The 24856-nt window shown below is 56.8% G+C and overlaps 6 protein-coding genes across 6 annotated transcripts; 4 read left to right on the top strand and 2 right to left on the bottom strand.

Annotated features, from left to right (window-relative positions):
• Nucleotides 1–1952: 1952 nt before the first annotated feature.
• INS49_002256 (uncharacterized protein) lies at nucleotides 1953–4918 on the top strand (the record flags this gene model as incomplete). The annotated part of the gene is made up of 5 exons (XM_043163070.1): nucleotides 1953–2079; nucleotides 2152–2260; nucleotides 2314–2474; nucleotides 2537–2824; nucleotides 2877–4918. 5 exons carry the CDS (start codon nucleotides 1953–1955, stop codon nucleotides 4916–4918), a joined length of 2727 nt encoding a protein of 908 aa, XP_043031576.1.
• Nucleotides 4919–8940: 4022 nt separating this feature from the next.
• Nucleotides 8941–10658, top strand: INS49_002255 (uncharacterized protein; the record flags this gene model as incomplete). The annotated part of the gene is made up of 3 exons (XM_043163069.1): nucleotides 8941–9114; nucleotides 9765–10154; nucleotides 10206–10658. The coding sequence occupies 3 exons, from the start codon at nucleotides 8941–8943 to the stop codon at nucleotides 10656–10658; spliced, it is 1017 nt and encodes a 338-aa protein (XP_043031575.1).
• Nucleotides 10659–13350: 2692 nt separating this feature from the next.
• INS49_002254 (uncharacterized protein) lies at nucleotides 13351–16361 on the top strand (the record flags this gene model as incomplete). Its single annotated transcript, XM_043163068.1, has 5 exons — nucleotides 13351–13371; nucleotides 13594–13680; nucleotides 13781–14970; nucleotides 15044–15935; nucleotides 16041–16361. 5 exons carry the CDS (start codon nucleotides 13351–13353, stop codon nucleotides 16359–16361), a joined length of 2511 nt encoding a protein of 836 aa, XP_043031574.1.
• A 773-nt stretch (nucleotides 16362–17134) lies between these two features.
• On the bottom strand, nucleotides 17135–17992 carry INS49_002253 (uncharacterized protein; the record flags this gene model as incomplete). The annotated part of the gene is made up of 1 exon (XM_043163067.1): nucleotides 17135–17992. The coding sequence occupies one exon, from the start codon at nucleotides 17990–17992 to the stop codon at nucleotides 17135–17137; it is 858 nt and encodes a 285-aa protein (XP_043031573.1).
• A 2222-nt stretch (nucleotides 17993–20214) lies between these two features.
• Nucleotides 20215–21963, bottom strand: INS49_002252 (uncharacterized protein; the record flags this gene model as incomplete). Its single annotated transcript, XM_043163066.1, has 1 exon — nucleotides 20215–21963. One exon carries the CDS (start codon nucleotides 21961–21963, stop codon nucleotides 20215–20217), a length of 1749 nt encoding a protein of 582 aa, XP_043031572.1.
• Nucleotides 21964–22681: 718 nt separating this feature from the next.
• On the top strand, nucleotides 22682–24237 carry INS49_002251 (uncharacterized protein; the record flags this gene model as incomplete). Its single annotated transcript, XM_043163065.1, has 3 exons — nucleotides 22682–22720; nucleotides 22793–23305; nucleotides 23356–24237. The coding sequence occupies 3 exons, from the start codon at nucleotides 22682–22684 to the stop codon at nucleotides 24235–24237; spliced, it is 1434 nt and encodes a 477-aa protein (XP_043031571.1).
• Nucleotides 24238–24856: the final 619 nt, after the last annotated feature.

Here is a 24856-nt window from a genome sequence, read left to right as displayed (position 1 = left end):
ACTTCATCCTTACCAAGTAGCCAGCCGGAGCGCTTGAAGAGCAGCAATGGTCGTAAGAACACCAAATCTCGAATCACAGTCATGTACGGGTCCACCGGAATACGTCTGCTGGTAGGGTTGTTCAAATCTGGGATAGCCACGTGTGTGTTGTCTCTTGGAATTCCCAAAAAGATAATGGCCCAGAAATCCTGGCATCTACTCTATGTCTCTGAGCGCTACTATACCAAAGTACCTAGGAATGTTTCCTTTTGGTAACTTTTGCGGCCGGACTTCAACTCCACAGCGCTTGTACCAACGAAATCTAGAGCTAGAACAGCCAGGCCGCGTCCTTGGACCTTGGTGTCTGCTGAGACTGCATCGAAGATCGACGCCATTGCGAGTTGCTACTGTAGACTCTGTCCATGGCCGTAGATTTCAAGAGGGCTGGAGGATGTCCTCGCCAATGTTGTGAAAGGTTGATGTGACGGGAAATGGGACCATCTGGTGAGGCTCTGGTACAGTTGAGACATCTACTTTACAGGAGTCGAGTCTGGATTGGTCCCATCGACGGTTGAATATATTTAGAGAGGGCATACACACAGCAGACTGCATGCTCCGTCCACGGCAGGAACTCTAGGAGCTGCAGTCATCGAGGAGGAATTAAGGTGGGAGGCCGTGCAACGGGCCGGGCGGCCTCCTGAAACACAGGGCGCCCGCCCCTGATGCAGCTCAAGGGATGACCAAATGCCTAGTAAGGGACGTGCCCAGCGCAGTGTGTTGATCTCATGGCATTTGACAGGATACTCGGCAAGATCTATGATAACATTCGATAGGTTGTCTCATGGGATTCCACCACGTTGGTGGTCTTCTTAGAAAAGAAATGGGCTAGGTCACACGATGCGTTAGGTTGCAAGGTTTGTTGCGACGAGGTGAGGCCTCAAAGCATGGCGTACTGCGCTCTGGCGTGTCTTCCTCGATCCTGTGGAATTGATCGCGAATCCATTGCACTAGGTCCCTGCAACACAAGCACGAAATGAGCCATCCATCGACTGGCCAGGACTGGCCTAGAAGACTGCAGATCAATACCGGCAGCTACCAAGAGTGATGCGCAGCTGGGTTTTTGTTGGAGCATGAATGTAGCCCTACTGAGGGCCTCCCCCCATAGCTCTCGATCTTGGAACCCCTCGCCAAGGCTGTCACAAGCAAAGGGCCCGTCTTGTCGCTGCCACGGCGAGCAGGGCTGTGTCCATCCCGACAACTGACTGCCCGCAGCAGAGACACGAGATAAAGGTGACCTAGTGATCAATGGTAACTCTGATGAGCAAGGACATGCAGTGACTGAACCGTAGCATGGAGAATAATGCGACGAAAAAGAAACGGACCCCTGAGCAAGAGGCCTGCTGTTTTTCTTGGCTGACGACGTACGCGACCCAGAGCACCCCGCCATCTGCCACGGAACTGCCCCTCTCCCCACTCGAGCTCAGAAGAGGTGAGCTCTGTGTGGAGTCTTGGCACGTTTGACCACTCCTCCCTACCCAGTCCCTCTGCGCCGCCTTCAAAGTTGATCACACCTGAGAAGGTGTCTTTTCCCTTCCTTTCCCCTTTTCCTCTTCTGTTCTTCCACATCTACCAACTTTATCATAACGAATTGCTTGCCAAGGCTGGTTGAAGACACCCATCGCGAGCAAACGACGCAATTACCCCGCCACTGCCTACTCGAGCTTCACAGAGCTCCCAACTCGTCACCACCGTTGTGGTCTCACTCAAGCCTGAGCAACAAGGCGGTCAGCAAGGTTCGTTGCCCTCCTCTTCTTCGACATTGCCTACCCGAGTCAATCGTCACTCGCGGCCACTCCAGCTCAGCTTGTCGCGAACAAAAACAATCAATCAATCGCAAAGCCGCTCTCCCGAGCCTCGCATGTTCACCAGATCCAAGCTGACAAGTGCCCTGAAACAACAGACTACAGACCGCCATGTCATCCTCCCTCAAGATGACCCCCCTCTTGATGGGGATGGTCCTTCTCTTCCTCTTTGCCGGTCGCGCTCATGCCTTCGGTGCTGGAAACATCGCCGGCATTTCCAAGGTCGAGGGCCAGAACTGTAAGCCAGCATGCACACCATGAGACCAATTGCACAGAGGGCGATCTCGGTACTAATCGCGGTTTCTAACAGGGCGTCATGGCGACATTGAGGACACCCTTCTGAAGATTCTTATGGCTCGAGCCGTCGGAGGCAAGAAGTTCGACAAGCTGACGGTCTCGCGTACTTACTTTGGCAACTGGTAAGCGATATACAGCAAAATCTCTACCACTCTTCACACTAATATGGCTCTAGGTTGAGAGATTATTCCCAAGCCATCGATGTCGGCACGGTCAAGAGCGTTTCAGCCGAGGCTATACGCCTTCTACTCTGCGTCTTGGGCTTCTTGACATTTGGCTACGGTTCTCGCGAGTTCGAGGTCACTGCTGATCGTCTCGGCTGCTACCGCCCAGAAGGTAACTCAGCCAAGTCACTTCATGTGTTGCCTTACCCATTCAGATGCTGACAGCTTTCGCAGACCACATTGACAACCCCAAGAACTACGCCGACAACGAGGATGCGCGTCAATATGACCGTCGTCTGCGTGGCCCCATCGACGAGCGTGTCGAGTTGGCCGTTGATGAAGAGACGGGCATGAAGAATTACATCGCAAACGAGAACGTGAACATCATGACCAGTGCTCTGCATGTCCGACGCCTCTTTACTAAGTGTATCGAGCTCGGCCGACGGTACCAGCGTGACAACAGGAAGGAAGACCTGTACGAGGCGCTTCGACTTCTGGGTACCGGACTCCACTGCTTGGAAGGTCAGTCATTCCTCACGAAGTCACAAGATCTGGCTCTGACGCATCGCAACAGACTACCTGGCTCACAGCAACTACTGCGAGCTTGCCCTGATTGAGTTGGGAGAGCGTGATGTGTTCCCCCATGTTGGCCGTAATACCCAGATGCGCCTGCCTGGCGCCCGTCACGAAGTCTACCCAATTGTCACCGGTACCTTCGGTGGTGTCGACTTCTTGCACTCCGTCACGGGTGAGGTTTCCGACAAGCTCACCCAGAACGAGATTGATGAGCTTGAGGGCACCCTCCAGCAGAGCCAGAACACAGACACCAGCATTCTGCGCAACCTACTGGACAAGATCCCCGACGGCCTTTTCGGGGGCGACGACAAGAAGTCGAAGATGGATAACATCCAGCAGAACGCAAGTGCTGCCCAGGTTGAGCAGATGTCCGTCTCGCCTCGTGATCCTGAGGAGTACACACTCTACGTCCAGCAGATCTTCCGTCAGGTCATGCCGGCGATTGAGTTCCACGACGAGATCCTCCAGAATGTCACGGAGGCTATCGAGAAGATCCCTGTCCTGCCCCAGATTGTTGAACAGCTTGAGGAGCAGCTCTCTGTTTTCGTCTTCTCGGTCATCGCTCCATTCGTTGTTCCCGTCATCAACCAGGTCAAGAACGAGCTCCGTACCGGCTCTGATGAGATCATTCAGTCCAGTGAGAACGAGCAGCTGATCGTCTTTAACGATGACGAGAGCACTGATCCCACCCACTCCATGCTGTCAAAGGATCACTTCTCCAATATCCTGAATGAAGTCGCCGGAAAGACGGCCAGCAAGGTTGTCGCATGGAGCGTCCCGCAGATTATGGAGGCCATTGACGACGAAGGCGCCGACATTGATCGCGTGTGCAGCCGCATCATTTACGGAGTCCTGCACCACCCTGCCCAGCGCGACCAGGGTCAAGACGGGGCGCGCGAAGGTCGTGAGATGATGTTCCGCAGTGTTGAAGAGTGGTGGAACGACATGTCCGATGACGCAAAGGACGAATACCGCCGCAAGCTGTCCCGCAATGGTGTTAAGAACGGGGAGAACCACAAAGAGGGTGTGCACGACACTGGCCACGGCCACGGATGCTCTGGCAAGCTGAGCATGCACAAGCAGTTCGGCGGCGGCGGCGACCAGTCCGTCGAGGACAAGATTGCGTCCGCGGCCGCAGGTGCCATCATTGGTGGGGTCACCTCGGGCGTCTCCGACTTCGTCTCCGGACAGACGGGCGGCAGGGTCAACCTGCCCGACTCCAATGAGCCCAACAAGGGCGGCGGTCTTCTCGGCAACGTGTCGTCGCTGCTGGAGGGTGCGTTCGATAAGAACTCGAGCTCGTATGAGTCGCGCCCCCACCGTGACAATGACGGTGGTGTCAGCCAGTCCGTCGGGCAGTATGGCCGGAGCGACGATGGTCGTCGCTACGAGCAGGCTGAGTACACAGAGACCCGCTATGACGACGGACGCGAGAGGCAGGAGTACCGCCGCACCGAGCAGAGGGATGACGGCCGGGGCCGGGAGCACGGCTACGGCTATCAGGAAACTCAGGAGAGCTACGGTGGACGTCAGCACCATGAGGAGAGGCGCTGGGAGGGTGAGACCTCCAGCTACCGCCGGGAGGAGACTCAGAGCTATGGCGGAGGAGGAGGATACGGTGGCTCGCGACGTGAGGAATCTGAAAGCTATAGCTCTTCGCGACGTGAGGAGTCCGGTGGCTACGGTGGCGGTTATGGGCGACAAGAGTCCAGCGGCTATGGTGGAGGAGGAGGAGGATACGGCTCCTCCGGACGCGAGGAGAGCTATGGAGGAGGAGGCGGCTATGACTCTGGACGTCGCGACGAGTACGGGGGCGGCCGACAGGAAGGAGGCTACGGTGGTGGTCGTCAGGAAGGCGGCTACGGTGGTGGCCGTCAGGAGGGGGGCTACGGAGGCGACAACTCGTCTGGGAGACGCCGTGATGATGATGACAACAATAATCTGGTCGGAGACGTTATCGAAGGCGCTGCGAAGCACTTCTTTGGCGGAGACAAGCGAGATGATCGTCGCGAGGGCGGTGGCGGGGGCTGGTTCTCTTAGGTGGAAGACCTCCCACGCAGGTTTCGTTCCAGGTCTACGGATCGAGGGGCAGACTAGAGCCCAGGCTACACCGAGTTACTCCAAGCTTCAGCTCTCTAGATAGGACTGACTAGTAAGGCCTCAGGAATGCATCAAAAGTGTTTATTGCTTTTAGTAATGGTATCTCGCCATGCCCTGTCTAGCAAAATATTCCTCTCTAGCTGGCTTGGGCGAAGACGGTAGTGATTACGAATGTTAACTTCTGACAAGAGGCTTGTCTACGTGCACACCAAGCTCCACACATGGGAGGGTCTCGTATTCGAATAGCTTCTGTGATGGTCTTCAAATCCCTTCGTATAGTTCACGCGGGAGAATAGCTCCTCGCGGCAGAACAGCAACATATTTAGTTCACCCACAGGAGCCGCACCTATCAACGAACGGCTTGCTCTTCACACTGGCAGATCTTGTTTCACTTTGAATGGAACGCTCGTTTACTCGGAAGTGCTGCTTTAGAATCATTTCAGGCTAGATAGCCGCGTGAAATATCGCCTGTGCTATATTGGAGGAGAGCACTTGCTGCTTGAATATTGACAACGGCCCGCGAGGCTGCCCACGAAATGTTTTGGTCGTCCCCTCGTTTACCTCCAAGGCTGTCTATGCTATATAACATTGGAGCGACTCATGCCTGGTGCCTGGAAAGACTCGGCATCACAAAAGGCAAGCGAGACGGCACGGGCCGAAGCGTGCTGTGGCTCTCCAAGAGGTGTGGCCGCATGCTCAGGCACATGTTTCATCACCGGGAGGAGAAATGCCGCGACCGCTGAAGAAGCTGCGGGTGCAGCAGCAGCTGGGAACAGGCTTCCCCACGCGTGCTCGACAATGGTGCTGGCCTTGTCGCGCGAAGCATGGGGCGTATAAGCTCGAGCTCCAGACACCCTGCCGGTTGTTATTAATTACCTAGTGTACCTTGGCAGACTAACCGGTGCCGGGTCCAGGACCCCTAGAAGTTGACGTTTGCGGAATGTCTTTCAGCACGATCTTCCCGTGCCCAAGACCCCTCGGGCCGTTGCGCGAGACCCCACCTGGACCACATGGTGGTGGTGGCGGGCAGCCCCTGGGCTTGGACCCTGGGTCGCGGAACCATTTGCCCGTGGGCGCGCTCGTGGGTAATGGCCTGCTGCTGCTTCTTCTGGCCAGTACGATGGTTCTTCCCGCAGAGGAGCCCTGTGTCGCCTGTGCAGCGGGAGTTCCCGCTCCATGAAGCTCGGGGCGTGGGCTTCGAGGATACTACGGTCTGGTGTCATATTGTTATTGACGCGATTTCCGCCATTCCCCACGTCTTTCCACTTGGTTGGGCTTTGCCATATATGAACAAGCTGTGGTAAGACCAATTGCGGCGACATGCTACGTTGAAGTCTATACAGGCAGGCTGAAGCTTAGCCAGCGCGTCGTGCCGTGCTTGCATGTGGAAGGGTTCTACAGCCTGATGACCTCTATCATCCCGTTATTCGATCTTCTGGCAGGCTGGCAGGCAGGCAGGCAGGCATCCAAGCACGCGAGCAGGCAAACGTTGCTAGAGCGCATAACTTGGGTACACCGTAGATTCCAAGGAGTGTTCGTGGCCGGGTACAGCCCCGGGGAGAGGGGAGTTCGGCGCTAGGTGATAGTTCAATGCTTGCGACTGCTCATGCTGGTCTCAGCTAGGTGCTGTGGCCGAGGCAAGGTAAGTTGTTGGTGGCACAATGCTGATGTTTTGGGATCAATGATGGACACTGGGGGATGTGGCCACACTGAACTCGGGGAATACAATCGCCTGTCCCCACTTACCACGGCTCCCGGCGCGTCTCGTCTCGTCTCGCCTGGCCGGGAGCTGGCGTTGTCCTCGACATGTCATGGAATCAAATCTCGATGTGTGATCGCCATGCTGGAATATCCGGGCTCGACGGAAGCTTAGTTACGTAGGAGACGGATGTAGATTGGTCGCGAAGAAAGACAGCTTTGAGGTCTTGCACTGAAGCTGGGAGCTTGCGCAGCCAGGCGCGTTGTATCTAACAACGTGATGCTCGCTCGCATAAAGAGTTGGAAGAGTACGCCTACCAAGGCTCCTGAGGTCATCCAGGGCACAGGCCGATGGCAAGGCGGAAGGTGCAGCAGTTTCATTACAAAGGATAAACGGATACCCTCCCTAGGGCAGCTCTGCCTGGCTCGAACAGGAGAGCTCTGCTGAGCGCGTTATGGCGGCCGGCTTGCTAGCTTGGACACGACTCGGAGTGATCTACTGGGCGGTGCAGGTGTAGTAGACCAGCGAAACTGACAGAAGCCAAAATCACAGCAGCCCAGGCCGGTGCAGGCATGCGGGAGTTGGAGTGCCCGCCGTGGCCGCCAAGAGGTTGCTGAGGTTTGAGGGCCTGTGCGGGCAGCAGGCGGGTAAGCTGAGGGAAGAGCAGAGCAGAGCAGAGCTGTGAGGGGAGTAGAGCAGAGCGTGCTTGCACGTCTCACCCTCTCTGGGGGAGGGGGCCTGGAGCTCTCCCTCTTTCCCCGTCTCTGGTCTGGACAGCTCTTCCCTTCCCCTCTCGGCGCCTGGGCAGAGCACCTATGAGATTGGCGCCCACAGCGACCCCTGCCAAGCAGAGCGCTGAGCCACACAATTGGCTCGAGCTTCTTTGTGAATCCCCAGCCCCTCATTTGATGATGTCTGGCAGGTTGCACACATCGCTGCGTCGAAAGAGCGCAACGTTTCGGAGTTTGCATTGAGGACCGCGTCCACGTTGACTGACTGCACCGCACCACCTGCGAAGACGCTGGGGCTATGGTGACTTCGTGAAGACTTTCATGAACATTACTCTCAGGCAGTCAGAACATGAGATATCCTCAAAGTAAGTATTGTACATGTAGAAAGCAATGCAGATGCAGCAACAGAAGCAGCTGGATTGCTGGATTGCTGGATGAAACAGCATCGAGCAAAGTGCTGGCTCGAGGGATGGTGCGTACGCGGGTTGCTGGCAGAGCTGGTAGGTCCAACGGAGACAGAGGTCGAGAGGCAGGGAGGTGTAGGTGCAGGGCGATTACAGGCGGCGCTGAAGCCCGAACTCGGAGGGTCTTCTACCTGTGCAGCATTGGAATTGGAACCGGACCCAGAAGGGAGAAAAGGAGGCCTTTCTGATCCGGATTCTCGTAGGCATTGCAGGCCGGCCCAGGGCACAGCAGTGAGTGCAGTGTAGCGCAGTAGAATACGGTGGCAGCAGAGGCGCATCGTTCCACGGTGGGTGGGCTGTAGGAAGGGAACAGACCGGGTTGGGTTGGGGAGGACAATCAGGTCAGGCAGCCAGGCAGGGCGAGGGCGAGGGCAAAAGAATGGATGACCTCAGTCAGTGCCCAGGCGTGGGCAGCCTGAGGGGACTGGGGAGGAAGCAGAGCTGATGGCTGGCTCGAAGCTTGCTGCTGCTTGGGGAGTCCAGTCAGTTCCCACACCTCGTTGCCTTCCCTGCCTGGCCTTGCCTGCTGTCCTTCGCTGTGGGCGCGGGTACCTGGGCAGGTTAGAGACTTTGGTCGGCCGGCTGCCCGTCGCCCGTTGCTCACAGGAAAATGCCCAGTGTAGAAGTGCAGGCGCGAGTGTGGGTGCAGATGGTGCGGTGCGCCTGCGCCTGCACCTGCACCTGCACCGGCGGACTCCTGCGCCGTCCCAAAGCTGCACACGCTCCAAATCAGCCAGCAGCTCTGGGGTCCCCCAAATTTCCAATAAACCGTCCCCCGCCCACCTTGGCCTGTCGCTTCCATTTCCCCCTCCTCTCTCTTTCATCCTCTAAACCTCCAGGCTTCCCAGGGCATTTCCACCCACCGCGTACTGAAGCAATTATCACTAGAGCATCAGACCGAAGACACCACCACACCAGCTGCACCCTGCGCCTGGCCCACCACTCCACCGCGCCAGCACCAGCGCTTTCCATTCACCACCAAACCACCAACTCTGCAGCCCACCCGCTGCAGCCCGCAGCCAGATCAACTGCCCAAACCGCCAAACCACCAAAACCACCACATCAAAAATGGCGCGCCCCAAGAAGGTCGAGGAGAAGCAGCTGGCCCCGGCCGTCCCTCAGCCCGTGCCCATTGCCGCTCCCCAGCAGCCGCAGCAGCAACCCCAGCAGCCCAACCTGGTCGGCAGCAACCTGCAGGGCAGAGTCATCGATGTTGATAACTTCATCAAAGTGAGGAACTCTGTAAGTGCCAGCACCCCAACCCTCCTCTGCCGCTGCACCATGCCCATGGCCCGCGCGCCTGCCTGCCACCACTACTATCGCCAATATTCACCACCACTTGGCTCTGCCCGTTTCTCACCCGCTTCGGCACCAACCTGCCTGGCTCCCAACCCGACCACCACAGCCCTTTTCACAAGCGAGCCGGCATGGTCCATCACCGCCTGCCTGGCCTGCTTTTGACCCTCCACCCAGGCCCGTTCCGTTCCAAAGGGATTTCTCACAGAACTCCCAAAACCCAACGGACAAGCTATCACACCAAAAATGCCCGTCTTGTACCACCCTTAATCCATCGCCCAAATGCACATGTAATTCACAATGCACCTCGAGAAATCGGTCCTGTTTCACGTGATCACAAGCCAATCTATCCGCATCCACCACCACCTCCACCTTCTCACACCCTGGCTGCATTGTTTACATGAGTGCGTCGCGTCATGTCATTGGCGCGCGTCGCGTTGGTCGAAATGATGCCACACCAATTGTCCTACAACTGAGCTCGCACCCCGAGGCTGCAACTGCAACATCCAACAGTTTGCCTCTTGCTCCTCGGATCTCATCGCCATGGCGGCACTACCACAACATTCACTCAGTACTTCATGCTAATATGACCACAGGTTTATCATCGTCTGGCTACCATCCAGGAGTTCATCCGTTCTACGAATACGGACTTCCTCCGCCAGACCAACCTGCTGATTGGGGAGCCCCTTGAGGATGATGCCGGTCTTGCGGACATTGCCGATTTGTTTACGTCGCAGTCGCTGCCTCAGGTTACCGGTATCCCAAATCCCGTACCTGCTCCCGTCCCCGTCGTGGAGGAGAAGAAGGAGCGCAAGAAGCGCCAGCATGACCCCAACGCGCCCAAGCGTCCCTTGACCCCCTACTTCCTGTACATGCAGACCGCCCGCCCCATCATCGCTGCCGACCTTGGTGACAGCGTCCCCAAGGGTGCTGTGCAGGATGAGGGACAGCGTCGGTGGGGCTCCATGTCTGCCCAAGAGAAACTGGTCAGTATCCACCCCTCATTGTCATTCTCAGTCACTAACAGATCGCATTAGGGTTGGAACTCGGCCTATCAGTACAACCTGCGCCTGTACAATGCCCGGGTGGCATCATACAAGGCTGGCAACCTGAACGCCAAGAACATGACCGACGATGAGGCGATGGAGTATGCCGAGGAGTTCAGCATCCCCATGCCTCCTCTCGGTGGTGGTGACGCCAATCATGCCAACGACCAGGCCGCTATTGCCGAACAGTTGCAGCAGAGCGCGCCCGCCCCGGAGCCCATCGTTGAGGAGCCCGCCAGTACCACCAAAGCAACCAAACCAAAGGCGTCCCGCAAGCGCAAGAGTGAGGCTGAGCCTACCGTGGCTACCCCCGCTCAGCAGGCGGCGGCGACCCCGGCGGCCAGCCCCGACAAGAAGCGCAAGAGGGCGTCTGCTAAGCCGGTAGAGCAGCCTGAGAAGGATGAACCCAAGAAATCGGGACGCAAGAAGGCTAAGAGCGGTTAGGCGGCCCCATTCCTTGATTCACACGCCATCGATCCGGCCCTCTTCCAAATCCAACGATGATACCTCTTCTTTTCGGTGCGGCTCTCGTCTTGTTTTTTTTTCAGTCCCAAGTCCCGAGAGAAATTTCGACATCCGGCCCGGAACCCCCCTCTCCCCGACACAAAAGTACGAAACATCTTGCCACACCTGTCGAGCTCAACGGGCTGTCTCACTTTGCCAGCTGTGGGTGACGGTCATGTGCAAAGCCCTGCCGAACCGGCTTGGCTCCACCTGGTGCAAGCGCACAAACAACAACTTTTCTGTCTCGTCTCGTCTCCAGGAGATCTGGGGCCTGGTGGGATCCTACAGTTGTGGGACTGAGACAAGGGAAGTATACCTGGCGGCTCTTGTGGAGAGGTCTCTTGTTTTGTCCCAGTTTGCCTGCGTTGCATGTTTTGCATGACCACGAAGAAGATGCGGATCCAAACCGTGTGGTTGCAACAGAGAGCCTTGACATGAATTCTCTGTTGCCCTATTTCTTTATGGTTCCGGGCACAACATCTGGATGGAGTCGGTCTGCGCGTGGTGTTTGGCAGGAGGGGCGTACAGAACAGGTCAGGACAGGGCAACGGCGTGGTTTACGTTACTGGCTCTGCTGTATGGTTTTTGATTGTGTAACTATTTATTGCCGGCTCTGATTTTCTAGGGGCAGGCTGGTACATGAAAGGATGATAACAATTCATGAACACTTGAAGAATGCATAACGCCCAGGCGCCCAAATACCTAAATGTGCAGTGATCACTGGCATCGAGACAAATTGCCCCAAGCAAGCTGTAGACTTTTGCCAACTGGTAAAGACTGGACCAAGGCAGCTGATCTGATAAGACAGCCACCAGTGCAGGAGCTTCTGCATCTGAGATGATGGTCTTGTGTAGAACAGAATATGACATATATAGACTATTTCTATCCTTTGAGTTGCTCTACTAAGCCAGAGCAACAATAATTGTCATAGTGGGACAAATGACAGAGTATTTTGTAAGCAATTGAATATGATATATGTATATATATATATAGTGCAGTGCACATAGGTCAGCCACCTCCTCCTCTCGGGCCCAGGTAGCTGTGCATGTACGAGCCTTGCCTCGACCGCAAGCGGCAGCTCAAGAGATGGGACGAGATGAGACGGCGGCACCTCCTCTCGAGGCCACTGGACGTTGTGGGCTCTGACCGTCGTACGGGGTGCAACGGCATCCCGGTACTGGGCCAAACTCTCCGGCGGAGTGGTACGGGAGTGGCCTGGATTCGGGGCCCGGTGTCACCCTTGGCATTGGCCACATGTTAATCGTACAGCACCTAGGGCGTCGTCGCCTAACGTCCCTGCTTGCGTACTTGCACGGGGCGTATCCGAGCGATCGAGCTACGTGCAGGCTGGGTTCCTTGTTGTCCCGGTGCCAACGAGTGGGCGTCATCGCCCCTGTCCTAGGAGGCAGCTGGTGTAGCTTGGGGGAGCTGTCCTCGAAAGTCACGTCCTGTATCTACGGGTTACCTAGGCGGGGTCGGGGAGGTCCCCCTGGACATTAATCTATTTACGACGGCGGTATGCGGCACCTCACAGGACAGAAAGGCCCCTGATCCAGCATGTGTCGGCTCGACAGGAGCCTTCGGCATCAATGTTTGATGCCTGGCTCATGTCCGATGCTGCCGGGTCGATATCTCAAGACTCGCGGAAACACGGTACGGCTTGTCTACTCGACGCACAGTAGCACCGAGCATCGGAAAGCGCCATTGTGCGGTGACGAGCCAGATGGCGCACGCTGGGTTGACTGGGGAGAAGATGATGTATCACAGCTCGTCTCCAGGACTAAGGCAGACCCAGGTCCATCGGAGCAGGCAGTCGCACATCCGGATCCGACCTGCTGCAGGTGTCAGGGCTCGGACGCGTGGAGTGGGTGAGCAGAGGAGGGAGGGCGTGGTTGTTCATCAGGGCGATAGCCGTTGCATCGTGGCACCATGCATGGCAGCCAGCGGGTCGAGTCGCGGGACCCGGGATGGGGTTGGGATTTTTTGGTGGTGGAGGGGGGGAGGGGCAAGGATGGCGGGGCTTCTTATCAGTCCAGGGCCCCTGGGGAGCGAAACAACCTTGGGAGGAAGAAGTTTTGTTTACAGTTCGTGGCTTCGATCGTCCAGTGTCCAATCTATCTGTCTGTGTGTCTGTGTGTCCCTCCCTCCCTTTATTGCGGGGTAATGACTGCAGGATGCGGTACAGGCCTGACAGGTCAGAGGCTAGACTGCATCATCCACCCATCAGCATGAGCACCAGCACCAGCACCAGCACCCAGCGAGCACCGAGCTGTCTATCTCGGTCTCCCCTCCATCTATCAAGGTCGCCTGCTTGCTTACTGCCTTTATCCCCAGGGCCACGCAGCCCAGCCCAAGTCCGGCACGGCTCAGCCCAGCCCAGCCCATCCCAGACCAGACAAGCCCAGTGGCAGCTCCCGAGACGTTGGCTTGACTTCTTTTTATTACTCACTCGTATCCGTACACCTCGTTCCGCGACGCTGCACCGAGATCCCACCCCCTTCCCTTTTGACCCCGGCCGCCCTGGCTGTTTATTATACCACCGGACCCCATATGAATATTCCATGACACTTGCTTGCTCCTGGCTCCGTGACGACGGGTGTGTGAAGACGAGACTGTCACCAAAGCAGGCAAGATGCATCTTGCCCCAAAAGAGGTGAGTGCTGCTGTCCATCTCCTCTGGAGCCATGTGATGCCGTGCAGTGCTGTGCAGTGCAGTGCCGTGCCGTTGATGTGCGGTGCGCGTCCTGCTCGGCTTGCCTAGTCAAGCTTTTGCTTTGACCCGCAGCCTCTCCGATGCTCCCTCACATATTTTGGCTCGCAGCTCTTTCTCCCCCAACAGGCCCGGATATGCTAACCATACACTCCCCATCGCCAGCTTGATAAGCTCGCAATCTCGCAGCTGGGCTCTCTCGCCCAGCGGCGTCTCGCCAGAGGTGTCAAGCTGAACCATTCCGAGGCCACTGTAAGCTTCCTTGATCCGCTACGGCCTCCCTGCTCACAGGGCCGGGCCTCTCATTGCCCACCAACATGTACATGCTTAACTGGCTAACGCCCACCCACAGGCCCTCATCGCCAACAACTTGCAGGAGCTGATCCGCGATGGCAACCACAGTGTCGCCGACCTCATGTCCCTCGGCGCGACTATGCTGGGCCGTCGCCATGTCCTGCCGTCCGTGCTGGCCACCCTGCACGAGATCCAGGTCGAGGGCACCTTTCCATCAGGCACATATCTGGTGACGGTCCACAATCCCATCTCCAGTGACGATGGCGATCTTGCTCGCGCGCTCTACGGCTCATTCCTGCCCATCCCTAACGCGGATCTGTTCTCTCTGCCTCGTACCGAGGACTTCGAGCCTGCGCGCCAGCCCGGCGCCGTTGTGCCGCTCAAGACCCATGTCGAGTGCAACAGCGGCCGCAGGAGGGTGCGCCTCAGGGTCACCAGCAGGGGGGACAGGCCTATCCAGGTCGGCAGCCACTACCACTTCACCGAGACAAACCCGCAGCTCGACTTTGACCGCAGCAAGGCCTATGGGTATCGCCTGGACATTGCCGCTGGTACGAGCGTCAGGTTCGAACCCGGCGACACCAAGACCGTGACCCTCGTCGAGATCGCGGGGAACCGCATCATCCAGGGCGGCAACGGCATCGCCAAGGGGGTGGTGAGCGCCTCCCGCAAGGACGAGATCGTGACGAAGCTGCAGCAGGCCGGGTTCGCGCACACCCCTCAGCCGGACGCTGACTCGTCGCTCAGCGCTGAAGGCTTCAAGATGAGCCGAGCCGCGTATGCCGCCATGTTTGGACCGACGACTGGGGATTTTGTGAGGCTGGGCATGACGGATTTGTGGGTCAAGGTCGAAAAGGATTTCACGGTCTACGGTGATGAGTGCAAATTTGGCGGCGGCAAGACGCTCCGCGAAGGCATGGGACAGGCTACCGGACGGCCAGACTCGAGGACGCTGGATCTAGTTGTCACCAACGCGCTGATCGTGGACTGGACAGGAATATATAAGGCAGACATTGGCGTAAAGGATGGGCTGATCGTGGGCATTGGCAAGGCAGGCAACCCAGATGTCATGGAAGGTGTGACGCCAGGCATGGTGGTAGGCAGCTGCACAGATGTCGTTGCTGGAGAGGGCAAGATCATCACCGCTGGTGGCATTGATACACATATTCACTTCATCTGCCCGCAGCAGGCGGACGAGGCCATTGCAAGTGGTATCACGACCATGTTGGGCGGTGGCACGGGGCCAAGGTCAGTCTTTCAATATCCGTTCCGGCGCAGGAACCTTTATTTTGGGGTCTCACGTTCTAACCTGGGATGGCAGTGCTGGCACATCTGCGACAACATGCACCCCCGGCGCTAATTACATGCGCCAGATGCTTCAGGCATGCGACACCGTCCCGGTCAATATCGGCATCACCGGTAAGGGCAATGACAGCGACCCAAAAGCCCTGCGCGAACAAATCATTGCCGGCGCATGCGGGCTCAAGCTTCACGAGGACTGGGGCAGCACGCCCGCGGCCATCGACGCCTGCCTCAGCGTGTGTGACGAGCTGGACGTGCAGTGCCTAATACACACAGACACCCTCAACGAGTCCGGATTCGTTGAGAGCACAATCGCCGCGTTCAAAGGGCGGACCATCCACACGTACCACACTGAGGGCGCGGGCGGTGGGCACGCGCCTGACATCATCAGCGTGGTGGAGCACCCAAATGTGCTGCCCAGCAGCACGAACCCCACGCGGCCGTACACGCGGAACACGCTGGACGAGCATTTGGACATGCTGATGGTGTGCCACCACCTGTCAAAGAACATCCCCGAGGACGTGGCGTTTGCCGAGTCGCGTATCCGCGCCGAGACCATCGCCGCCGAGGACGTGCTGCATGACCTCGGCGCCATCAGCATGATGTCCTCCGACTCGCAGGCTATGGGCCGCTGCGGCGAGGTCATCCTGCGCACGTGGAACACGGCGCACAAGAACAAGGTGCAGCGTGGCCACCTACCCGAGGACGAGGGGACGGGCGCGGACAACTTCCGCGTCAAGAGGTATGTCAGCAAGTACACCATCAACCCGGCGCTCGCGCAGGGGATGGGACACCTCGTGGGCAGTGTCGAGGTCGGCAAGTTGGCGGATCTGTTGGTCTGGGATCCGGCATGGTTCGGCACGAAGCCTAACCTGGTGATTAAGAGTGGGTTAGTGTCGTGGGCAATGATGGTGAGTCTCTTTGCTTTATCACATATTTACCGTCTCTCATGTTACTTCTGTCTGCCCTCCACCCTGTGTGTGGCCATAGCCAAGCTAACACATAATTCCAACCAGGGCGATCCCAACGCCTCCATCCCGACAGTCCAGCCCATCGTCGCGCGGCCGATGTACGCGCCACTGGTGCCCGCGACATCAGTGCTGTTCGTGTCGCAGGCGTCCATCGAGCACGGCGTCGTGCAGACGTACAACTTGCGCAAGCGCGTCGAGCCCGTCAGGGGCTGCAGGTCCGTCGGCAAGAAGGACATGCGGTACAATGACGCCATGCCGCGCATGCGCGTCGACCCGGAGAGCTACACAGTCGAGGCGGACGGGCAGGCCTGCGAGGCCGAACCCAGCGAGACACTGCCGCTCACTCAGGGCTATTTCGTCTACTGATTGCCGTCCCCCCTCCTTTTTTTTTTTTTTTTTTTTTTCGCGCGGGCGGTTTCCTGTGTTTGATTCTGCGAGGAAAAGAGAGAAGGAAGAGCAGGCCCTCTTTTTCTGAAGACGAGAAATGAGGCACGGTCGGACTTTCTATCTGGGAGCCGGTGGAGTAGAGTTTCTAATATCGCGCTGGATCTAAGCCAAGGGCGCTGCAAACTAGAATGAGAGATTGGTTATATGCTCAGCTAGATCTATTAGATCTAGTAGGGCCATACTAGGTCGTATACATAATAATTCGGCCGTCTTTGGCCACCATCAAAGAAGCCCCAGGTTTGGTTGATACATCATTCTCGGATTCTCACTAATAACACGCCACAAACACATGGCTGGTTCCCTTCGCTGCCAGCGTCGCGTGCAGTCTCAAATGGCGTCTGAGCTGCTTGCTACTCGGCGCGTTGCTTGGAACGAAGGCCACCGAAGTAAGGTATATTTCATGTCCGTTTGCGATGGCTTCATACCAGTCGAGCCACCCTGCGCTTGCTTCACAGGTGACAGACACGCGAAAGGTTCCAGGAATATCTGGGAAAGCACATAGGCTGATTTTCAAATTGAGCGTTTAGCTGATATGGACTGATCAATAGCGGTCTTTCGTGTTTAACGAGAAGATTACCCAGAGAAGCTTCTGTTCTCGCAAGTATACCCATGCGATGTTTTCTGCAGCCAGTGGACTACGCCCGCTCAGCGGCCTGCCCTCGCAGTATCATCGAGTCTTGGCCACAGACAGCTCAGTCCTTCTTCACCTCGCCGTCGGCCTTGTCCCCGGCGGTCCGAGCAGCACGTATCAAGGCCGCGCCGACCTCCTCGCTCTTACCATCGAGTGCCTGCTTGGCCCAGAACTTGTCCAGATCAGCCATGCGCGCATCGCTCCTCTTGCGGCGCAGCTCGACGTGGCCGCCGGCGCTGAGCAGGAGGGCGTCGCGCATCCTGCTCTGGGCCTCGAGCTCGTCGAGGTGCCCCTTGCGGAAGGCGTAGCGCTCGTCCTTCTCGCGCCGCAGTTGCTTGCTGCCGACAACGCGCTGCAGGACCGAGTGGACCAGCACGCGCAGCAGGATGTAGATGTGCTCGCTGACGAAGATGGTCGCCAGCAGGCCCAGCCACGAGGCGGGCTTGCCCTCGAAGCTGCCGCCGCCGCCGCCCGAGAACATGTGCACGATGGCCGCCGTCGAGATGCTGCCCAGCCACGCGAGGGTGTCGAGGGCGTCGAGGGCGTCGATCCACGACCCGATGCCGTCGGTGCGCACCGGGTGCGGACGCTGGTGCTGCGTGCACAGCTTGAGGAAGTCGGAGCGCAGCTCGATCCAGTCGTTGATGAGAAACCCAACTGATACCAGCGGCCAGGCCGGAGCGAACAGTGCCAAGTGTCCAAACTGGATTGCCATCCCCGAAATGTCGTCCTGCACGTTGTACGGCTCCAGGTCGGCCTGGTCCCTCACGCGCCGGAGGCAGGGGGCCTCGGCCGGGTCGTCGGCGACGACGGCCGACAGCGAGCGGCGGTGGGACGTCGGCTTCGCGGCAGACTGGCGATGGTGCCACCAGTCCCGGAGCCAGATCTTGATGTACGGCAGGATCAGCTCCTCGAACATGTCCGAGAACTGGCCGGTGTTGTTGGGTGAGGTCCTCGTCGCCGCTGTGAAGAAACGAAGAAGGAAAAAGAAGGCAACAAGAGGATAAATGTTCAGCAGGTGAGAATGCACACGTCGGATATCGGTGAGACAACATGCAGGATGATAAAAGATTCCTGACGACCCACTGCATTAAGTAATCCGTGCCGTTTAAACATCCGAGCTGAGGTCCGTGTTGTAAGAGGGCTGTGTCCTGTACGATGCCGGTTTTCCGGAGTCGTGGATACGTACCGTCCAAATAGCTCGAGGCTGTCTAAAAGGAGGTGCCAACTAATGCTGATATACACCCCCTTTGAGGGATCAACGGTACATCCCGATAAATAAAGACAAACTAGATCCAAAAGAGATGGTTTTAATGTTGTCAAGTACTAGTCTGCTCCCTCAAATAAAGCTCAAGATATTTTACACAGCCGGATCCTTATGAAACGATGAATAGTAAGACAAATATTATTCGGGGTCTCATATGAGGTGGATAAGGATAGGGATCTCGGCTCCAATTGCTTTCAAGCATATCGTTGCTTACGCTTTCAAGTATATCGTTACTAACGACGTCAAGACCATTTCAGCCTCTGGTCCCCCACATGTTGCATGTTCGCACATCTAGACATTCAACATGTGGGGACTTGCCAGTTTTAAGTTTCCTATCCTACGTTGTCCACTCAGAGTTAGTAGTCTTGCGTTACATTCCTTCGCTTACGTGCCGAGAGGTCTGGGCGATTGAGCGGAGTGGGACTGGGCACATGTCAAGTCTTGGATTGGGCTCTTTGGAGACGACGGACCTACCACAGGATAGACAGGGGGTACGTATATCTGGCCAATGCTTTGCCGCAGTGATCGGCGTCTTTGATACTTTCGAGGTGAGGGACAGATGCGTCAAAAGGCTCGCTCAGCGTCACGGTCAAGACGTTGCATAGGTACTGAACTGTTCTCACCATTTACATTTAGAATGTCGCTTAGTGCTCACTTGATGCTTACCTTGCTTCTTGATTCCGTACAGACAAGTTCCTGAGAGAGAAAGCCCATATAATCATGACAAGGCAGTTGGGTAAAATCGCAACCATTTATTGGCTCCTTAACCGATGTGAAAACTTTGGCAGATCTGCTTCACACTATTATTGCGCATCCGATCTCGCGGCACACACCTCGCATTGCATTATGACATGCGCTCGGTGATCTGAAACTAGGGAGAACAAGCAGCACATAATCGAAAAGAATACGGAGATTCGCACCTGCAAAAACGGAGGGTACACCGGTACATCACCACCTCACCCATATACCTAACACCAATACACCCAACACTCATACCCCCAACTTATATACCCAATTTATATGCCTAATTCAACTTAGGTGTATGGGTATTGGGTGCAAGTAAACAACTTAGGCCTAGGTGATGGACTTTGATTGGCAATGGCTATGGTATGAGTTGATATACTGGTGTACCCTCTGTTTTGCAGGTGCAAATCTCCGTATTCATCGAAAAGACCATATATCCTGAGGTGCAATGAGTTCGCCAATATATCGGTGTACGATAGCTCCCAAACCAGTCTATCGATCAGGCTATCATAATGACAAAAGCGAAAGTCAAGATCACACTGTGTTGGCCCTTTTGGAAGCCCAAAATCTCGAGCGCTTGATTGTGATCTGGCCAATATGACCTGGAACAGCTCTGCACATTATATTACAAGTCATCAAAACCATTCACACAAGAGCCGGTTCTGTTTGTTATTTACTATCGAAATCAAGAAGCACTATTGAAGAAGAACGAAGTCACATGTGGGATGAATTCATGTGAAAGTTTGCACGTCTTTCCCTAGCATGTGAGAAGCTCATCTTTCCACAGGCATCAGCGGCGCAGTCGGTGCGCCGAACTGTGTACCCACTGAAGGTCTGGGGTAATGCGATGCCCAAATAACTCAAAGTCTGAAAAGTGATACTAGGGTTCCAGTGACGAGGCACACAGTAAGGCCTGGGGTATCATGTATTCGCTACCAATATCTGCAGAAGTCAAGAAAGCAAGCTACAATGACGCAGGCTGGTTCTGTGAATCCATATCATCCAGTAAAGTACAATGACTCCTTCCGTTCAAACGCCCTGTTTCCAACCGCCGTGGCTCTATGTTTCATGGTCTCAGTGATGGATTTTCCAAAAAGATTCGTTAGAAGACATCTCTTTTCGCCCAATCTTCATGTCGATTCTATCAGGCGTTCCTCGATCTTCCCCCTGGCCAGCACCTCGTGGATTCGGTCATTCTCAATCGCCCTGATCCGGCTCCTCGCGTGCTCGAGCCTCTCGACGCCGCGGTCGATCGTCTCGATGTGCACACTGAGGGGCATCGGCCCCTTGGGCGAAGCTGCCGCCACCTCGGGCTCCGCGACCCTATCGCGCAGGTCGTCCAGCCCGGCCTGGATCTTCTCCAGCTCCACGATCAGCTCCGACACCTGCTTGACGGCGTCGCTCCTCTGCGAGTCCACGCGGCGCAGGAGGGAGAGCTGCGAGTTGAGCTTGGAGATCCGGCGGTAATTGGCCCCGACCAGCGTCCAGATGGTCCAGAGGACGTCATCCTTGCGGGACTGGACCGTCTCCTGCGTGCGCGTGACGAAGTCGTAAATGATCCCCAGGTGATTCTCCGCCTGGTTCAGGGTCTTCAAAACCGCCTGTGCCTCGATGATCAGATCGGCGATCTTGTCGCCCACCAAAGCCGTGTGCTCGACATACTTGTCGAGTAGGTTCCGCTCGGAGAAGGTTGCCGGCTGGAAGGGCGAGAACACCCAGGCAGTAAAGTCGCTCAGCAGACCTTGGCCTTCTTGGTCTGCGACCAGGCCATCGAGGTAGCGACTCGTCCACCGGTTAATACTAATCACGGAGTCTACTGCGGAGCCCACGTGAGAGTTGAATTTCTGTAGCTCGTTTGACGCCGACCGGGCCGTGTCAATGAAGCCGTCGAACTCGAGGACTAGCTCATCTTTGCCCTGGAGTGAGCTGTAGCGGACCAAGGTGCGCAAATCTCGGATCGAAGCTTCGGAGCGCTTCATTTCCATTGGCAAAGAGACACCGTTTGCGCTCTTCTCCAGAACCTCCTCAAAGCGTTCTTGGACGTCCATCAGACCGTCAAACTCCACGGGTGCCTTATCCCCTGTGTGCGGTATGTTGGGCCCATGCGGGCAAAAAGGTAGGTCCAGGTAAGAAGCCCCAGGTATGCGACATATTGGCGATAGCGAGGTGTATATTGACTGAGTGAGCATGTTCTGGGCGATTATGAGTCCTCCGAAAGTGAAGTAGATGGCGAGTGCGACAGCAAGCGGTTTCTGCGCATACCGGAAGGCCATACCGATCACACCGAAAGCCCAGGCGAGGATGTTGTAAAGGGCGTGAGGAAGATCCGCAGACATGCGCTGGCTGACAGTTGGGGGTTGCTCTTGAGGCGCATATTGTTGTTGCCGCCGTTTCGTGGGACTCCCACGAGCCGGCCTTGCCACCGCACGCTGCCGTACAGATTGTGCGTTGGCCGGCACCAGAGTCCGAGACGAGCCATTTGATGATCCGCGGCGCGGGCTGTCCACGTCGACTCTTGGCATGTAGAACTCTGGATCTGGCGAGTGGCTTTGGTTCTGGTTCCTTGGGGATCTCCTAGCTGCGACGGGCACTGACGGCTGAAACGGAGACCTCATAATAACACGTTCGTCGTCGGCTTTGCTGATAAAGTCCTGAATGGTGCTGTCGTCCTGAGAACTCCCTATGTGCCAGTTTCCCCGGGACTGCGATGAGAGCTGTGACAGATTTGATAACTGAGATGGCCCGGTCGACAAGGGAGTATCATCGTCAAGGTACTCATCGGCGACAATGGAAGCATCGAAGCTGTCGTTTTCACCCTCGACCATACGCCATGAGCTCTCCACAGGAATCTCCTGCCTCCTCGACCTCGAGCTGCTCATCCTTGATGACCCAGTCGTGAAGGGAGGTCTTAGATCGTGGGAACAGCAAACTCGAGTTCCCTTTCTGAGAAATAATATCCGCAGGCGCTGAGCTTGACTGCTTTTCGTATCAGCGCCTGCGCCTGCACCTGATATTTATCAAACTGCGAACAACGAGCGACTCGCTGAAGGTCGACGGTATTCTAGCAATAGTGGTCGCGTTGAAGTACAAAGATGCGCAAGGTAGCGGGAGTGGCGAAACGCGGTTTTGGTGTGCTGCCTGGTCGGATCTTCCAAGCGCGACCGGGGGCTCGATAATGTGAGGCAGCGCGTCGCTCGTTCGCGGCCAAATGTCGGTGTGGATGAGTCACGGTCCAGCAGGCAGCCTTGCCGATTGCTCTGGTGTATTTAGGGATCCACGATGATGTCTGGTTGCATTCGAACGCGTTGAAATGGTGTATTTGTGCTTTGTTGTCGTGTACTCGTACCGTTCACGACGTCGCACGAGGTGAGAGGCGGCAATGTACTTCCCCAGGTAGGCTATCTCCGGATGACGTCGGGCGAGGCGGGACGCCCATGTCACACTCCCCGGTCAGCTGGTCCCTGCGGCCGGCCCGACAGGGGTCCATCTGCATGGGCTATGGACCCACCCAGCCGGATTCGAGCTTGAGTCGGCACCGGCAGGACCTGGAGGATTTGGAGCTTCGAGGGTCTGTCCAGACCTGGGATTGACAACGCCATGCTGGGCACACGGGTCGCTAGGGTGTCCTTACGATCGGTTCGACATGCGCGGCTTCCAGCCTTGCGCAGAGTGCCATTACCACGTCCACAATGTCAACAGCGACGGCAGTGCGCGAGCTGCCCTCCCCCGAAGCAGTCGCCCCTACCCAAGCCGCCCGCTGACCACCGCGACCTCGCCGTGCAACAAGAGCTCTTCACCACCTCGGTCTACTCCCCTGGCAGTCCCATCTTCCTGCCCGCCGGTGCTCGCATCTTCAATCGCCTTGTCGGGTTCCTCCGCCGAAAGTACGTCAAGTATGGCTTCCAGGAGGTCATCACCCCCACAATCTACAAGAAGGCCCTGTGGGCGAAGTCGGGCCATCTCGAGAACTATGCCGACGACATGTTCACCGTGACGAGCACATCCCCCTCTCGACGCGATCCTCCTTCCGATTCCGTCCTGGAAGATGGGGCAGCTGCCGAGGAGGAGGACGAGTACGGCCTCAAGCCCATGAACTGCCCCGGCCACTGCCTCATCTTCGCCGCCCGCCGCCACTCCTACCGCGACCTGCCCATCCGCTACGCCGATTTCTCCCCGCTGCACAGGAACGAGGTCTCGGGCGCCCTGAGCGGCCTCACGCGCGTGCGCCGCTTCCACCAGGACGACGGCCACATCTCTGCCGCCCCTCGCAGATCGAGGACGAGATCCGGCGCACGCTCGACTTTGTACGCGAGACGTACGAGACGTTCAAGCTGGGACCCTACAGGCTGGTGCTGTCGACGCGGCCGCAGGAGCATTACATCGGCACCCTGGAGGAGTGGGACCAGGCCGAGGGTGCGCTCAAGAGCGCGCTGGACCACGCGGGCCAGGCGTGGACGCTCAACGAGGGCGACGGGGCGTTCTACGGGCCCAAGATCGACATCATCCTCAAGGACTCGGACGGAAAGGAGCACCAGACGGCGACGGTGCAGCTGGACTTCCAGCTGCCCAAGCGGTTCGAGCTCGAGTACGAGGCCCCCGCGCCAGAGCTGGAGCAGAGGGGCCTGACTTCTTCCGACCCTGCAAAGCAGGCTGTCGTGGGCCGAGTCCGCCCCGTGATGATCCACAGAGCCGTGCTTGGCTCCGTGGAGAGGCTGATGGCGCTGCTGATTGAGCACTACAATGGCAAGTGGCCGTTCTGGCTTAACCCCAGGCAGGTGGCTATCATCACCGTCAACGACACGGAGCCCGTCGTGACTATGGCGCGGGACACCATGGATGTTCTCCTGGGCACGGAAAACAGCCGCAGTGAGCCGTTGGTCGATGGCGAGGCGGCGCCGACCTCAGTCAGCCACCCGTCACAGCTGGCGGTGGATCTGGACGACAGCCCGCGGAGTGTGGGCCTCAAGGTTCGCGAGGCGAAGGCCAAGGGCTACGGCGCGATTGTCGTGATTGGGCCCAAGAATGTGGATAGTGGGAGTGTAAGTGCCAACGTGTCGGGTATACCATCATTGAAAGACCAGAAAGATGATGTGCCTATGACTGTGATAGAACTGCTGCGCTTCCTGAAGCTGCAGGTAGATACGTACCAGTAGAAGAAATGTAAAAGTCTTGATACCCTGCTCTTATCTCAAAACTCTCGTACTTGGAGGAACTCTCTTGGATAGGGCGAATGCGAAAATGAGCCCACCTCTTGTTTGCTCACGATGTTAAGATTTCATCCCAGGAAGGGCAATCCCTTCACTATTTATTTGCCTGAAATCAATTGAGTTTGAATACTCTCATATGCAATCCTACGAGTATGTCAGAAAAAGTCGATATAAACACTCTCATACACAGGAATCGAACAAGAGCTCTGGGTTGAAAAGCGACCATGGGTTATGCGATCACAATCCAGAAATGCCCCGTGCCCGCCTCCCCCCTCCCCCCGGCAAAAAAAACATTACACGTTCTTATGGCGTCTTTTTGGATATTCCGTCACCAGTACGGCGGCTCGACCCCACATGGCCTATGATCTCTTTCACCTACTCGTTCCAAGCCGGCGGTCCCAATTCCCAGTTGTCGTCCTAGAGATCCCGTGGTTGTGCAGCAGAACTGCCAGGCCGGGGATGTGCTTCCAAGGGCACAAGATCAATCGAAGCCTAACGCGGAAACCGCTGCGCCAACAACCCCCATCATTAGAAGTCTTGGTGAAATCGAATGGTAGATAAGGGC

The sequence above is a fragment of the Diaporthe citri genome (genome assembly GCF_014595645.1).
Source record: "Diaporthe citri strain NFHF-8-4 chromosome Unknown scaffold_1, whole genome shotgun sequence".
Classification (NCBI taxonomy): domain Eukaryota; kingdom Fungi; phylum Ascomycota; class Sordariomycetes; order Diaporthales; family Diaporthaceae; genus Diaporthe; species Diaporthe citri.
This window is presented reverse-complemented; position numbering and strand designations above follow the sequence as displayed.